The 15,901-nt window shown below is 55.4% G+C and overlaps 1 protein-coding gene across 1 annotated transcript in view; it reads right to left on the bottom strand.

Annotated features, from left to right (window-relative positions):
- The window catches only part of SCHIP1 (schwannomin interacting protein 1), a 93,258-nt gene that overhangs the window by 7,226 nt on the left and 70,131 nt on the right, over positions 1–15,901 (bottom strand). Inside the window, exon 6 of the mRNA XM_053951450.1 lies at positions 535–653. Coding sequence (XP_053807425.1) covers positions 535–653 — 119 coding nt within the window. The remainder of the gene's footprint in view (positions 1–534; positions 654–15,901) is intronic.

Below are 15,901 nucleotides of genomic sequence, written 5' to 3'. Positions count from 1 at the left end.
TTTGTCCATCCTCTGGTGCTTCCCGAGCATTAATCACTTTTCCAATCATTGATCACAATTCCAGAATCATGGGGGTTGGAATTCCCAAATGGCTTGGGCTGGAAGGGACCCTTAAATCCCACCCAGTGCCACCCCTGCCATGGCAGGGACACCTCCCACTGTCCCAGGTTGCTCCAAGCCCTGTCCAACCTGGCCTTGGGACACTGCCAGGGATCCAGGGGCAGCCCCAGCTTCTCCAGGCCCCCTGTTCCAAATCCTAAATGAAAACCTGAAGGAAACCTAACTCAGAAAACTTCACCTCATTTCCTTTATGCCCTCAGCATCCAAACACCTTTCTGCCCAGCGCTAAATGAGAATTTCCCCCCTCATTTCCAAGTGCTCACATAACGCACAGGAATTGCATCTGGATGTTGTTCTGAGCATGGAGAATCCAGGAATTCGGTTAAAGGGCAGTGTGAGGGGTGATCCTGGGATGTCCCACTGCAGGGATCTCCCCCTTCCCAGGCTGCCCTGAGGATCTGGGCTCGGGCTTACCGGGAGGACAGGCTGGGCTTGCCGCTCTTGCTGCAGCTCGTGTAGAGCCCGGGGCCATCGTCGAAGAAACTGCCCAGAGCCAACTTCTGCCTGATGGACTCACGCTCATTCTTCTGGGCCTGCAGGGAGGGACACGGCGTGAGGCTCTGGGGAGGGACACGGGGATCGGGATCTGGGGAGGGACACGGGGATCGGGATCTGGGGAGGGACACGGCATCAGGCTCTGGGGAGGGACACGGGGATGGGGATCGGGGAGGGATACAGGGATTGGGATCTGGGGAGGGACACGGCATCAGGCTCTGGGGAGGGACACGGGGATGGGGATCGGGGAGGGATACAGGGATTGGGATCTGGGGAGGGACACGGCATCAGGCTCTGGGGAGGGACACGGGGATGGGGATCGGGGAGGGATACAGGGATCGGGATCTGGGGAGGGACACGGGGATGGGGATCTGGGGAGGGACACGGGGATGGGGATCTGGGAGGGATACAGGGATCGGGATCTGGGGAGGGACACGGCGTCAGGCTCTGGGGAGGGACACGGGGATGGGGATCTGGGGAGGGACACGGCGTCAGGCTCTGGGGAGGGACACGTGGATGGGGATCTGGGGAGGGACACGGGGATTGGGATCTGGGGAGGGACACGGGGATGGGGATCGGGGAGGGACACGGGGATGGGGATCTGGGGAGGGACACGGGGATGGGGATCTGGGGAGGGACAGAGGGATTGGGATCTGGGGAGGGACACGGGGATCGGGATCTGGGGAGGGACACGGCATGAGGCTCTGGGGAGGGACACAGGGATCGGGATCTGGGGAGGGACAGAGGGATTGGGATCTGGGGAGGGACAGGGAGGGATGAAGATCTGGGAAGGACACATGGGAGGATGAAGCTCTGGGAAGGGACACAGGGATCAGAATCTGGGCAGGGACACAGGGGATCAGGCTCTGGAGAAGGACAGGGAGGAATGAAGCTCTGGGAAGGGACAGGGAGGATGAAGATCTGGGAAGGACACATGGGAGGATGAAGCTCTGGGAAGGGACAGGGAGGGATGGAAGTTTGGGAAGGGACAGGGAGGGATGGAAGTTTGGGAAGGGACAGGGAGGGATGAGCTCTGGCCAGGCCAGGGCACAGGAAGGGGACTTGTCCCAGCAGCCCCACCACCAAGCTCAGCATGTCCAGCATCTCCCAGGCATTCCACACTTGGGTCAGCCTCATCCCACTGGGAATCCCCAGCTGCATCTCTCTCCACATGGAACCAGCCTGGTCTGGGTTGGAAAGGACCTGAAAGGTCACCTGACTTCACCCCAAACCCGCTGACAGCTATCTCCTGGTGTATTCCCCCATATCTGTACCTACATCCACACACAGCCTCCTCCATCAGCATCTTCCTCTTCCCTGAGCAACTTCCAACCCCACAAAAATCCCTCTCCTGCCAGCGGGCTCAGGGATGGAATCTGAACCATTGTCATCAAATTATCCCTGGCTTCTAAAATGTATTTATACTTTATATCTAAATATAAGCCCAAGCACAACTAAAATATAAATATAAATGTAATTATAATTATAGCTATAAATATAAATATTTGTATCGATGTTTTAAGATAGCAATCAACAAAACGATTTGCAATGAATCCCTGATCAATGACTGTGCAATCAATGTGCAATAAATGCAAATCTCAGCTCCAGATTCAAAATCTCCCCCAGTGTCTGTCACTAATGGGTCACGTGCCAACACTGACAACAAATCCAGGAAGTTACTGATGGAAGGAACACTTGGAAAGCCTCAAACGTTTAATTACAAAATAACACTTAATACCCAATCCAGAAAACACAACGAAAAGAAATAGAGCAGGCAAGGCTGGGCTGCTTCCATGGGGTTAATTTATGGAACTGTGCTTCCCATATCCCACCTCAGGAAAAATAAAGCACCTTTCTGTACAAGGAAGTGTGACAAAATGCAAATTATTCACCTAAAATAACAAATGATTTAATTCCAGCTCCAGTGCTGATTATACACATTGTTACCCTGCCCATTAAATTGTCAATCCCTCACCAAAATAATTCGTTTATAACCTAACTCCTTTTATTTCAAATCCTTAAAATAATAAAAATAACCCCCACGGCACCGAGTTTTTGGGCTGAGCCCCAGGTTCACGAAGTTTTACCCAGAGCATTGTGTTTTTAGGTTTCAATAATCAATACTTCAATCACATGCAGACAGATTAAAAATAGCCAGCCCCTAAAAATAGGGGAGGGCAGAACAGGGAAAAAAAAAAAATAAGGGAGAAATGAGTGAAAATAAATTTTTAATGAACTGAAAGCAGAAGGAGGAGGCTGGTTCCTCGTGCTGCCCATCTCAGGGTGCCCTTGGCTGTGCCACTGCACCAATGTTCCACCAAGTCCTGGAAAATTCCCCTTTCCCACCTCAGAGGATCCTCTCCCACATCTTCCTGTCTGAATTTCATTTTCCTTGTGCTCCAGCCAAAATCCAGCCCCCCAGCACATCCCCACCTCAGAGCATCCCCACCTCCTCCGTGGGCACCAAAAGCTGCTCCTTTTCCAGTAAAATCCAGGCAGAATGGGACATTTTCCCTCCTTTCTGGTGGATCTGTCTCTCCAGGTCTGTTTTAATTTTGCTTTCCCACTGCTCCCAGGCTGACATCTGTACATTTAATCAACATGCAATTTGTTTTCCTCTACCAGGTCATTCATGAGGGTTCTCAATAACTCTGCTCCCAGGACTGAGCTGGGAATATCCCATTTTCCAAGCCAGGCCCAGGCTGACGACCATAAAGAAATCCAGATTCCTATTTGTTATTACGAAATGGGGAGCAGTTAGTAAGAAATAAAATATACCTGAGGGAACTGGACTTCAGGCTTTGGATAAATTACCTGACAGCTGCACTCAAAATCCAGAGCTGGGTATGAAAAAATATAAATGGAGAAGGGAAAGAGCAAGGTGGGGTTTGACTATCAAATATTCTGACTTGGTATAGAAGGAATAGTGGGTCAAATCCTCAAAATGCAAAGGTAGTTCCAAGGAAAACACAACCCCATGGTACTTAAATGTGTATTTTGGCACTGCCCCAAAAAATAAAAGTATTTCTGCTCCGTGCAGAGCTGAGCACAGTTCAGTCCTCACAATGACTTTAAACAAAAAGCTGCTTTTGACTTTTAAGGGGAAAACAAAACTCTCCGGGGCAGATGTTTTCCTTCTTCCCCTCGACCTTCCCTGTCGGAAGGGCAGCAGTGCCTGAGCTGGAGCCTGGATTGGGAGCACAGCCCAGGCCTGGCTGGGGCTGCTCCAGGGAAAAGGGCAACAATCCTGGAATGGTTTGGGATGGAAGGGACCTCAGAGCTCATCCCATTCCCACGGCAGGGACACCTCCCACTGTCCCAGGTGCCCCAAGCCCCATCCAGCCTGGCCTTGGGCACTGCCAGGGATCCAGGGGCAGCCACAGCTGCTCTGGGAATCCCATCCCAGCCAGGAATTCCCAATTCCCAATCTCCCAGCCATCTCTGCCCTCTGGCAGTGGGAGCCATTCCCTGTGTCCTGTGTCCATCCCTTGTCCCCAGTCCCTCTCCAGCTCTCCTGGCAGGGCTCTGAGCTCTCCCTGGAGCTTCTCCTCTCCAGGTGAGCACCCCCAGCTCTCCCAGCCTGGCTCCAGAGGGAATCCAGCCCTTGGAGCAGCTCTGTGCTCCCCTCTGGCCTCTCTCCAGCAGCTCCACATCCTGCCCTGCCAGGATCCCATCCCCATCCTGCCCTGCCAGGATCCCATCCCATCCTGCCCTGCCAGGATCCCATCCCATCCTGCCCTGCCAGGATCCCATCCCCATCCTGCCCTGCCAGGATCCCATCCCATCCTGCCCTGCCAGGATCCCATCCCCATCCTGCCCTGCCAGGATCCCATCCCATCCTGCCCTGCCAGGATCCCATCCCATCCTGCCCTGCCAGGATCCCATCCCATCCTGCCCTGCCAGGATCCCATCCACATCCTGCCCTGCCAGGATCCCATCCACATCCTGCCCTGCCAGGATCCCATCCCCAGCCCTGGCACAGCCCCACAGGAGAGGAGCAGGGGGGAATCCCTTCCCACCAAACACTTCGGGAACACTGGGACACAAAGAGGGACACTGGGACACCAGCAGGAGCACTGGGACACAAACAGGAGCACTGGGACACAAACAGGAGCACTGGGACACCAGCAGGAGCACTGGGACACAAACAGGAGCACTGGGACACCAGCAGGGACACTGGGACACAAACAGGGACACTGGGACACAAACAGGAGCACTGGGACACCAGCAGGGACACTGGGACACAAACAGGGACACTGGGACACCCAGCAGGGACACTGGGACACAAACAGGGACACTGGGACACAAACAGGAGCACTGGGACACAAACAGGAGCACTGGGACACAAACAGGGACACTGGGACACAAACAGGAGCACTGGGACACCAGCAGGAGCACTGGGACACAAACAGGGACACTGGGACACAAACAGGGACACTGGGACACAAACAGGAGCACTGGGACACCAGCAGGGACACTGGGACACAAACAGGAGCACTGGGACACAAACAGGAGCACTGGGACACAAACAGGAGCACTGGGACACAAACAGGGACACTGGGACACAAACAGGGACACTGGGACACCAGCAGGGACACTGGGACACAAACAGGAGCACTGGGACACAAACAGGGACACTGGGACACAAACAGGAGCACTGGGACATCCAGCAGGAGCACTGGGACACAAACAGGGACACTGGGACACAAACAGGGACACTGGGACACAAACAGGGACACTGGGACACTCGGCCAGGCCACCAGGGCTATTTTTGCCAGGCTCTGCCATTCCCAGCCCAGGCCAGGACTATATTTAAAGTCCCAGAGCCAGAGGCAGCCTCTCATTTCATCCCTGCACTGCACAAGGGCTATTCTGGGATTTACAAACAACGTAGGATCACAGAAAATGTGGGATTATCTCCTTTTTTTTTTCTTCCAGGGGTAAATGCCCACCCAAGTCAAACTTTTTGAGCCACGTCACAAAACACCTTCAAACCCCGGGGGTTTCCCGGTAGGAGAATGCCTTTGGAAACGTCTCCTGCTATTTTATCATCAGGAGATAGGGCAAGAAGGAAGGAGGAAGGCTTGCCCCGTGCCAGCACTTTACAAACCGTGGATTCTCCGTGCTCCAGCCCCCGAATCCCACCGGCCCGGGTGGGATCTGGGCAGCATTCCCGCAGCATTCCCGCCTGGCGGCACACAAAGGCTCCTTTCTGTCCCTTTTTTTTTTTTTTGTCCCTTTACCTTTTTATAGCTGCCCTCCCCGGGCGGCGGGGCTGCTTTCCTGATGACATCACCCATTCCATCACCCCGCTCCCGGCTCATCTCCCCCGCTCCCGGCTCCCGCTGGGTCGGCCCCGGTCCCGGCGGGACATCTCAGTCCTGCCGCGGCTCCACCATGGCATCAAGGGCCGGGATGCTCCTCCAGCGCCTCTCCGCCGCCGTCCGGAGCGCCTCGGTGTTCCCAAATAAAGGCAGGGAGCCCTCGGGAGAGGAGGCTCAGCGGGGCTGGGGAGCCGCGTCCTCCTCCAGCCACTGCCAGCGCCGGATAAAAATAACCCCGAGCTCCAGCGGCTCCGCAAGGGCAGGAAAGATCCCGGTGTCTGATGTCCAAATCCCAGCCTGGCCGTGCTGCCGGGCCGGGAGCAAGGGGTTTCCTCCTTCCTTCCTGGGGCTTTTCTCCAGGGAAGTCATCCCAGTGAATTCCCAGGATCCATCACAGGGATTCACATCCCACAAATGGGAACCGCCAGCTGGAATTTTCACTCCACGCAAAACCCACCAGCAAGGACCCCACGGAGCTGCTCCCCGGCTAATTCGGCTTTTCCAGGTGCAAAAAATGCTAAATTTGTTGGAATTAAGCAACGGAGCACCCAGCCTAACCCTGCTCCTCATCCTGTGGGGATGGGACCCCCAAAAATTCCATCCCTGGCTCCTGGGGGACTCAGAGCCCGCAGACCTGGAGCTTCCAGCTCCTGCCTCCAGCGTTCCTGCCTGGAGATCTGGGCTTCCCAAGGGCACCACGGACCCCCTGGCACACAAATCCCGCTCTGTCCCTGCTGAGATCCCATCCCAGCCAGAAAGGTCTGCCCGGATCAGCTGCAGGGAGAGCAGAGCTCACGCTCAGGGCAGGAATTCCCAAAAGGAACCCTTTGGAAGGTGGAATTATGCCACAGTTGCTCCCCAAAACCTGGCAGAGCAGCAAGAAAATTCCTGATTTTTGGTGCAACACGACTGTAGATAAATAATCTTAATTGCCCTACGATGCTTAACGAGATATCCAAGCCATGCTGACATCATTCCAGCCCAAATGCAAATTCCAGGTAAATTCCCAGCTCTAACAACACCCAAGCGATGCACCCCAGTGAAACATAAACTTTAAGAGATGTAGAGATTTTAGAGGAGCTAAGATTTTAGTTAGAGACAAGCCTTACTAGAGTTCATTAAAATAAAAGGATTTTGTAAGTAGGCCTTGATGAAGTTAAGAGTTAGTAGTTAACTAATAACTGATTGCTTGTCAGCACAATGTTTAGTTAGCTGGGTTTGTAATGGAGAATATAGAAACTGACAAACAGCTTTTAGGAACATAAGACAACTGTGGGCCTCCTCTGGTCTGAAACCGATTGAAGACAGGGAATGGGAGTTCTACCAAGGTTCATTTGTCATATTTGCATTGAAAAGGCAGAAAGGTCAGAATGAGGAAGACTTCATTGACTTCCTCACTTTGGGACCCCTCCCCATGGAAGGGACCACCGACCCATTTCAAGGAACAAACTACGCATGCTTAATAGCTTTGGGAATGATTAGCATAGGAAGCGAGGAATGGGATGGACCAAATGATGAATATGTATTTGTATTTTGGGTATTCAATTCTGGTGTGGATAAAAGGACTCTGTAATCATTGGAAAGGTGCAGTGTGTATTTGGGAGCTGTCCCACACACTGCCCGGCGCCGCAATGAACATACACGTTCTAACTTCAAACTGTCAGAGAGTTTTTGTCCGTCACAGCTGAATATTGGTGCTAGATCAATATCCAGATTTCTTTAATAAATCACCAGCATGAATCTACTCCGGATTTTCAGGGCAAAACAGCGATAATAAATGTTTGATTCCATTCTTGTCCCTGGGTGCTGCTTTGCAACTGTAATTCCCAAATGAAACAAAGTCGTTCTCTGGCTATTTCCTTATTTTCAGTTCCCATCCGCCGCCGACTCATTGTGTCCTTTCCTGCTGTTGCTAAATCCACTTCCTCTCCCAGCTGAGGACGGATCCTGACACAATAAATCCCAAATAAACAAATCACGGCACAGCCCCAGGGGGAGGATGTGGTGGCCAGGAGCAGGGGCTGGGGCTGAGCCTGGGATTTGTCACGGGTCCCCTCCTGGTGTGTGACAACCCTGTCCTCACCCATCGGGGATGTCCCCATGTCCCCCCCCCCCGCTGTGCCCACCCCTGCAAAGTGACCCCGAAGCCACCCCGAAGGGGAAGAAGTGACACAACGCTAAAAATAGAAATAGAGATAAATATATTCCAGCCTTGTCAGCCGCAGTTTTTAGGATAATTTATCCCCCCCGTCGCAGCTTTCAGGGCGGCTCACCTCTGCCCTGCCCTCCAGGCATTCCCTGAGCTGATCCCACAGAGCTGACCCCAGTCTCCAGGGAAAACCCTGCGTGCAGGAGCAGTTCCAGGCCAGGGGAGAAGCCCCAAACCTGGCCAAGCAGCACAGCTGGGAGCCCTGGAGCCACAGCTGGGGGCACATCTGGGGTCCTCCTCAGTGCCGGGACCTGCTCCCTTGGGATGGGCTGGAAAAGGCTGATTTAAAGCTGGGATATCAAAAGGGAAATGAATTCTGGGATTCTCTCGGCACAGGGACCAAACCTTTGGCGTTCAGCCCCTTCCCCACGGGCTGAACCCACAGCCACCATTGTCCCTCTGCTTGGAACATCCCAAAAAAAGGGCTCCATGTGCCCCAGGAATGCGGATCCCACTCCCTCTCTGAAGGGGGATTTCCCCCTGATTTCCCTTTTCCAGCAGGAAGGGAAAGCTCAGAGCAGCAAACTCTGGAGCGGGTCAGATTCTGGGGGGGTCCCTGGGATGGGAGCACACGGAGCCAGCACTGCCAGGAGCACCGGGATGGGCATGGAAGTGTGGGAATCACCCCAGAGCGAGGCCAGGAAATAGGGCACAGCCAGCGTGGGGTGCTTGGAACACGCCTCCATGGCTCCAGGACAAGAAGGCAGCAAAATTCCCCTTTCCTGAACATAAAAGCATTGCTGGAGTCAGTGAAATCCCCCTCGGGGCTGGGGTGTGCTCCGGAGGGGCAGGAATTCCCCCTTCCTGCTGGATCCCGAGGGACCAGAGGAACCCCTGAGCTCCCAGCAGAGTTCAAGGAAAGCTCGCCAAGGTGCCAAAATCATGGGCATGGAGCACTCAGGGATTGGGGTAAATTCCAGGATCCTGGAATGTCAAGTTGCCAGAACTATCAGGGAGAGATTCTTTACAAGAGGACGGGACAGGACAAGGGGAAATGGATTTAAACTGGAAGAAATCAGGGATGGGTGGGATATTGGGAAGGAATTCCATCCTGGGAGGGTGGGGAGGCCCTGGATGGACTTCCCAGAGCAGCTGTGGCTGCTCCTCGATCCCTGGAAGTGCCCAAGGCCAGCTTGGATGGGGCTTGGAGGAACCTGGGGTAGTGGGAGGTGTCCCTGCCCATCAGGACGGGTTTTAAGGCCCCTTCCAATCCAAATTATTCTCTCATTCTGTGATTCCATGCCACAAAAGCTCGATTCTGTTGTGAGTGTTGGAATAAACCTCTCCCACGTGTCCCTCCCCAGCACAAGGCTCTTGCAAGTAAAAAATTTAGGGATGAGCTGACCCCAAGGCCTCCCCGTGGTGATGCTTCCCTGAGTTTCAGCACACTCCACGTGCTTTTCCAGCACTTGGCAGAGCCTTTTTTTGGGATCTCTGTCAGAACAAGGCCCCAGAGCTCCCTGACAAAGGCTCTGTTTGATTGTCACCGCTGTGGGACGTGGGGCAGTGGCACAGAGCCCCCTCAGCTGTGCCAGCCTGGAGAATTCTCCATGGGAATGGGCCAGGCCAGCAGCTCTCCAGCTTCTCCACACTGGATTTTTTATGGAATTCGAGGTTTTCCCCAAGGCCTGCCCCTTGGAGTTACATTTTGCCACCAGAATTTGCACTCACTTTAAAGAAAAAGTTGATTTCCAGAGCCTCCAAACCCCTCCTGAGATCAAACCGAAGAAACCTCATGAAGTCTCCAATTGTTTTGTGAATTTTGTGGATTCATTCTGGGGTTCTCTGGGATCCTGGGAGGGGCGGGGGGCATCCAGCCCTGCCTGGTTCATCCCTGGTGCTTCCAGCCTGATCCAAAGTGGCACCAGCACCTCCCTGGCACAGGGCTTGCCAACAGATCCCTCTCAAAAACAGCCAAATAAAGTCAATCCCAACACCTGGACACATCCCACGTCCCTGAAAAACCCACCAGGTCCACGGCTGCACCACCTCAGAGATGATTTCTACGCTAATAAAATCCCTTTTCTCCTCAGATCTCTTTTTCTCTTTAATTTTCCTCGCACGTGTGGAGCCTGGAACCATCTCCGGAGCGAGCCTGGTGCCAGCAGATAGCTCAGCCCCTGCCTGGTGCCAAAACACGGAGCCAAATCCTGTTCCCAGGGGCAACTGGGAGGCTCCTGCCTCAGGCACGGGCACTGGGTGCCCCTGAATTCTCTGCTTTCAATCAGAAATTCAAAATTCCGTGATTCAGATTATCACCCACTCGTACAGCGACGGTAAAAAAACGCGATTGAAGCAGGAGGAGGCTGAGGAGCCCAGTGCTGCTCCGTGGGTCTGTCAGGCCCTGCTGAAAATACAGATTTACAAAAAAACCTGGAGGCCTGGCTGGGGCTGAGGGCCAGCAAAGCCCAGCTGAACCAGCCAGCAGAAGAAAACCTGGATTTCTGGGCCGAAGCCTGGATTTGCACGCTGGGTTTTTATTCCATGTGGGCTCGGGAGCTCACGAAACATCCCTCAGCCAAGGTTTTCCTGGGCAGACTGCAGCAGGAATTATGGAGCCCAAAATAAAATGTTTGATATAGGGGAATCAATTGGAATCAATAAGAAAATGAGCATAAGTAAGAGAGAAATCCATAGGGGAAGGGAAGGGAAGGGAAGGGAAGGGAAGGGAAGGGAAGGGAAGGGAAGGGAAGGGAAGGGAAGGGAAGGGAAGGGAAGGGAAGGGAAGGGAAGGGAAGGGAAGGGAAGGGAAGGGAAGGGAAGGGAAGGGAAGGGAAGGGAAGGGAAGGGAAGGGAAGGGAAGGGAAGGGAAGGGAAGGGAAGGGAAGGGAAGGGAAGGGAAGGGAAGGGAAGGGAAGGGAAGGGAAGGGAAGGGAAGGGAAGGGAAGGGAAGGGAAGGGAAGGGAAGGGAAGGGGCACAGAGAGTGGCAGCATCCAGCCTGATTCCAGGATGCATCCATGGAAAGGATGGCAGATGCTGGGGCCTCCAAACCATGGAAGATCCACCCTAAATTCCAGGAATTCACCTGACTCAGCCACATCCGAACCCCAGGAGAGCCCAGGGCCACCTGCACTTCCCAGCCCAACACTGACAGCTCATTTCTGGGGGAATCAGGGATTTGAGGAATATCCTCCTCTTCCTCAGCACCTGCCCCATCCCAGCTCCCTCCCTGCCATGGACTTGGTGGCCCAGCTCAGAGTTTTTCTGCTGGAATTCTCCAAAACAAACCCATTCTTAAGTTTTCCCAAGTGCTGACTTGCTCCTCTCTTTGATTTATTTTTAGTTTCTTTAACAGCTCCAAAAAAAAAAAAAAAAAAAAAGGGGTGTGGGGGAAGCAGCAGAGGAGATGAAACACTGCCACCCCCTCCCCCGGGCAGCCACCAAAATCCCATCACTGCTGGCTTCCAGCGTGATCCCAAAGCCCGGGATTGCCGGCCACAAAAGGATTAAAACTCGGCCTTTGGGTTAATGGGCTTGGGAGGGGGCTGGGGCTGCTCTTGATCTCTGCAGCACCCTAGGAAGGTTTGGAAGCACACTTGAATTGAAAAGATGTTTCCCTGGATTTTTTTTTGTTCCCCCCTAGGATTTTCGTGGTTTCTGGCTGGTTTCCCTCTAATATTTCTGGGTTTGGAAGGAGAGGAAGCAATCCATAAACAAGCAGGGGATGGAAGCAGGGAAAGGCGGCAGCGCTGGCGCAGCAACACCCAGGGATTTCGGCCAGGCCTGTGCCGCAGCTCGGCATCATCATCACCATCATCATCACCACCATCATCATCATCACCATCATCATCCCACCCCCCGGAGCCTTTCCAGCCGGGAAACAATGCCCAACCTTTAACCCCTGCGTTCCTGAGTATGCTGGGAAAACATCCGCTGCTCCCAAACAATGGCACCATTTATCCCGGCTGTCCAGAGCAACAGGCTCGGAGCTGCAGGGAAATCAAAAGGCTGGGAAAAAAAAAAAAAAAAAAAAAAAAAAAAAACAACAAAAAAACAACAACAAAAAAAACCCCAAAAAACCCAGGATATTTTTTTCCGAAGAGGTTAAAAATGGAAATTCACTTCCAGAATTGCTAGACTGAAAATATTCCGTGAAAAATCATTTCAGCACCTCTCTGTTTCGGATCTTTTCCCTTCGTGAGATATTTTGCATCTGAGATATTTTGTTGGAAAACACGGCCTGAAGTTGGAATGAAACACGGGAATGGAGGGAAAACAAGGAAGGGGCGCTGGCCTGGGCAAGGCCCTGCTTGCTGAGGGTCCAGCTCTGGGGATGTTTGGGAGTGGGGGTTTTCCAAAACACCCTCACTGCACCTAGGCAAAGGCATTTCTCAGCATCGCCGTGCCAGAGGGACAGCTGGTGGTGCATTTAATAATCCGCCGGTGCCACTGAGCCCCTAACTGAGCCACCGAGCCCCTAACTGAGCCACTGAGCCCCTAATTGAGCCACTGAGCCCCTAATTGAGCCACCGAGCCCTTAATTAAGCCACCGAGCCCCTAAATGAGTCACCGAGCCCCTAACTGAGCCATCGAGCCCCTAACTGAGCCACCAAGCCCTTAATTAAGCCACCGAGCCCCTAACTGAGCCACCGAGCCCCTAACTGAGCCACCGAGCCCCTAAATGAGTCACCGAGCCCCTAAATGAGCCACTGAGCCCCTAACTGAGCCACCGAGTCCCTAAATGAGCCACTGAGCCCCTAATTGAGCCACCGAGCCCCTAATTGAGCCACTGAGCCCCTAAATGAGCCATCGAGCCCCTAAATGAGCCACCGAGCCCCTAACTGAGCCACCGAGCCCTTAATTGAGCCACCGAGCCCCAAACTGAGCCACCGAGCCCCTAATTGAGCCACTGAGCCCCTAATTGAGCCACCGAGCCCCAAACTGAGCCACCGAGCCCCTAATTGAGCCACCGAGCCCCTAACTGAGCCACCGAGCCCCTAAATGAGCCATCGAGCCCCAAACTGAGCCACCGAGCCCCTAATTGAGCCACCGAGCCCCAAACTGAGCTGCTTCCCGAGCAGGTGCACCCACAGCACCCATCCTCTCGCCCATCCTCTCTCCGGAGGGAAATGAAGCCCCAAGCCCAGCGCAGCTCCCACCTTCCCCACTGAAATAACCCCGATGTTCCCCAGCACGGGGACCCCCAGGGACGGGGCCGGCTCACGAGCACCGCCCTCGCCGGTTCCTGCGGAGCCAGGAGCAGAGCGCAGCCTGTGAATCACCACCCTGCACTCGCAGAAACGTGGGAAGCGCAGGAAATGCTCGGAAAAAAAGACACCCCTGCGCTGCGGCAGCTCCGGGACCGCGATCCCGCGGCTCTCCCGCTTCCAGGGAGCGGTTTTATCCCGGCAGGAAGGCACTGGGATGCAGGCAGAGGGATGTGGGCATCCCCGGCCCCGCTGCGCCCCCGAACATCGCACGGCGAGCACAAAAGCCCCGAGGCTGCTCTGCCTGCCGAGCCACGGGGGTGCTCGGAGGGAACCCCGGGATGCTCGGAAGGAACCCCGGGATGCTCGGAGCGAACCCCGGGATGCTCGGAGCGAACCCCGGGGTGCTCGGTGTGAACCCCGGGATGCTCGGTGTGAACCCCAGGATGCTCGGAAGGAACCCCGGGATGCTCGGAGCGAACCCCGGGATGCTCGGTGCGAACCCCGGGATGCTCGGATGGAACCCCGGGGTGCTCGGTGTGAACCCCGGGGTGCTCGGTGTGAACCCCAGGATGCTCGGAGCGAACCCCGGGGTGCTCGGTGTGAACCCCGGGATGCTCGGAGGGAACCCCGGGGTGCTCGGTGTGAACCCCAGGATGCTCGGTGTGAACCCCGGGATGCTCGGAGGGAACCCCGGGGTGCTCGGTGTGAACCCCGGGATGCTCGGTGCGAACCCCGGGATGCTCGGTGCGAACCCCGGGATGCTCGGTGTGAACCCCGGGATGCTCGGAGCGAACCCCGGGGTGCTCGGAGCGAACCCCGCGGTGCTCGGTCCCCGCGCTGCCGCAGCCCCAGGGTGGCACAGACCGGGGCTGGCTCCGGCCGGGGGTGGCCCGGGGCTGCCCGCAGCCGCCCGGGGCCGGGGGCCAGGCCTTGCTCGCCCCTTACCTGGTAGGAGCAGTTTTCCTGGTGAACCATCTCGGTGCATCATCCGCCGCTGCCGCCCCGCCGGCAGCGCCCGCAGCCGCCGCGGCCCCGGCGGGGGAGGAGGAGGAGGAGGAGGATGGGGAGAAGGCAGCAGCAGCAGGAGGAGGAGGAGGAGGAGGAGGAGGAGGCAGCCCGGGAAGATGGATGCGGCCGCGCTGCTCCGCCTGCGCAGCGGCGGCCCCGGGAGCGCGGGGGGGGCCGGGCCGGGGCCGCCTCCGCCCGCTCCGCGCCGGGCACCGGGCGGGGCCGCTGCGGCCGCGCTCCTCTCCAGGAGGAGGGAAAAAAAAAAATCCCTCAAACCCCCGCTGGACACGGGGAGGCTCCCCCGGCCCCGGCGGGGCTGCGGCAGCCGCGGGTCCAACCCCGCCCGAGCCCCCCGGGACCGGCCCGGCGGGGATGGAGCGCGGCCCGAGGAGCCCCAAAAAGCAGCCGGCCCTGAAAGAAGAGCTCCAGACACCTTCCCTGTGCCTGCTGCCTCGGCAATCCCGCGCGGGAATTTCTGGGAGAGGCTGTGCCCTACATTCCCGGTTATTTTTACCTCCTGCAGCCAGCAGGGAGGGAGCGGAGCTCGGCCCCAGCGCCCACCTGGCCCCGGGCGGGTTTGGGGCAGGGAAAGCCAGGGGACACGGGGAAAAGGCCCGGGCTGGGCGCCAGGGAAAATTCCTGCACTGAAGGGGGGGTTAAGCAGGAAGAAAAAGTGGGTTAAGCACGGGAAAAGGCTGCCCAGGGCAGTGGTGGAGTCACACCCCTGGAAAGGTTCAAAATCGAGTGGATGGGAATGAACCTGAAGCGCTCGGGAATGCGGCTCAGTGAGCACTGGGTGATCTCGGGGGTCTTTTCCAAGCACAACACGAACCCCAGCAGCCTCATTTACAAGAATCACTGGCCGCGGCTGGAGGGTGAGGACACGCCAAATGTTGTTTTCCATCCTTGTTTTGTCTGAGCACAGCTCATCCAAAGGGGCACTCAAACACCCAGGGAGCGACGGTGGGGGTCACAGGCTGGGCTCACACCGTGCCCTGGGCACTCCCAGCCAGGCAGGGAACAGCAGAAATTCCATCCTTCCCTCCTTTCCTTGGCAAACAGGGATTTATCCTGCTCCTAGGCCCAGCTGTTCAGCGATTCACATGACTAAACCCAGGAACACTTGCTCAGGGCAGCTCGGATTTGATTCCCCCACACCAGATGTGCCTCTAGGAAAAAAAAAAAAAAAAAAAAAAGGCCTTTGTGGGATCATCACCCTGCCCCAGCTTTCCCAGCTTCCCACCAGCACAGACAGGCTGGAGCAGCTGTGGGAGGATGGATGGAGAATCCCTGGAGTCCCTGTGCAGCTGGGGCACGGATGGAGACAACCCCCAGGCCCTCCTCCCCAGTGCTCTCTCTCTCCCCTGCAGCAGTAGAGCTTAAAAAAAAAAAAAAAAAAAAAAAAGACACTTCATTTAAAAAGAAAAATATTAATATATTCTGCATAAATTTTTAAGAGAGCATGAAGTCATCCTTGGTTTTTCCTGGATCTGCAGAGAATCCCATTCAAGCAGACATCAAAATAAAAATTCATCCAAATAAACCATCCCCACACTGCAATTTGCTGCATAACCTTGGCTTTGTTTGGAGAAGG

Source organism: Vidua chalybeata, chromosome 10 (assembly GCF_026979565.1).
Source record: "Vidua chalybeata isolate OUT-0048 chromosome 10, bVidCha1 merged haplotype, whole genome shotgun sequence".
Taxonomy (NCBI): domain Eukaryota; kingdom Metazoa; phylum Chordata; class Aves; order Passeriformes; family Viduidae; genus Vidua; species Vidua chalybeata.
Note: the sequence above shows the minus strand (reverse complement) of the source record. Positions and strands in the feature narration are given on the sequence as shown.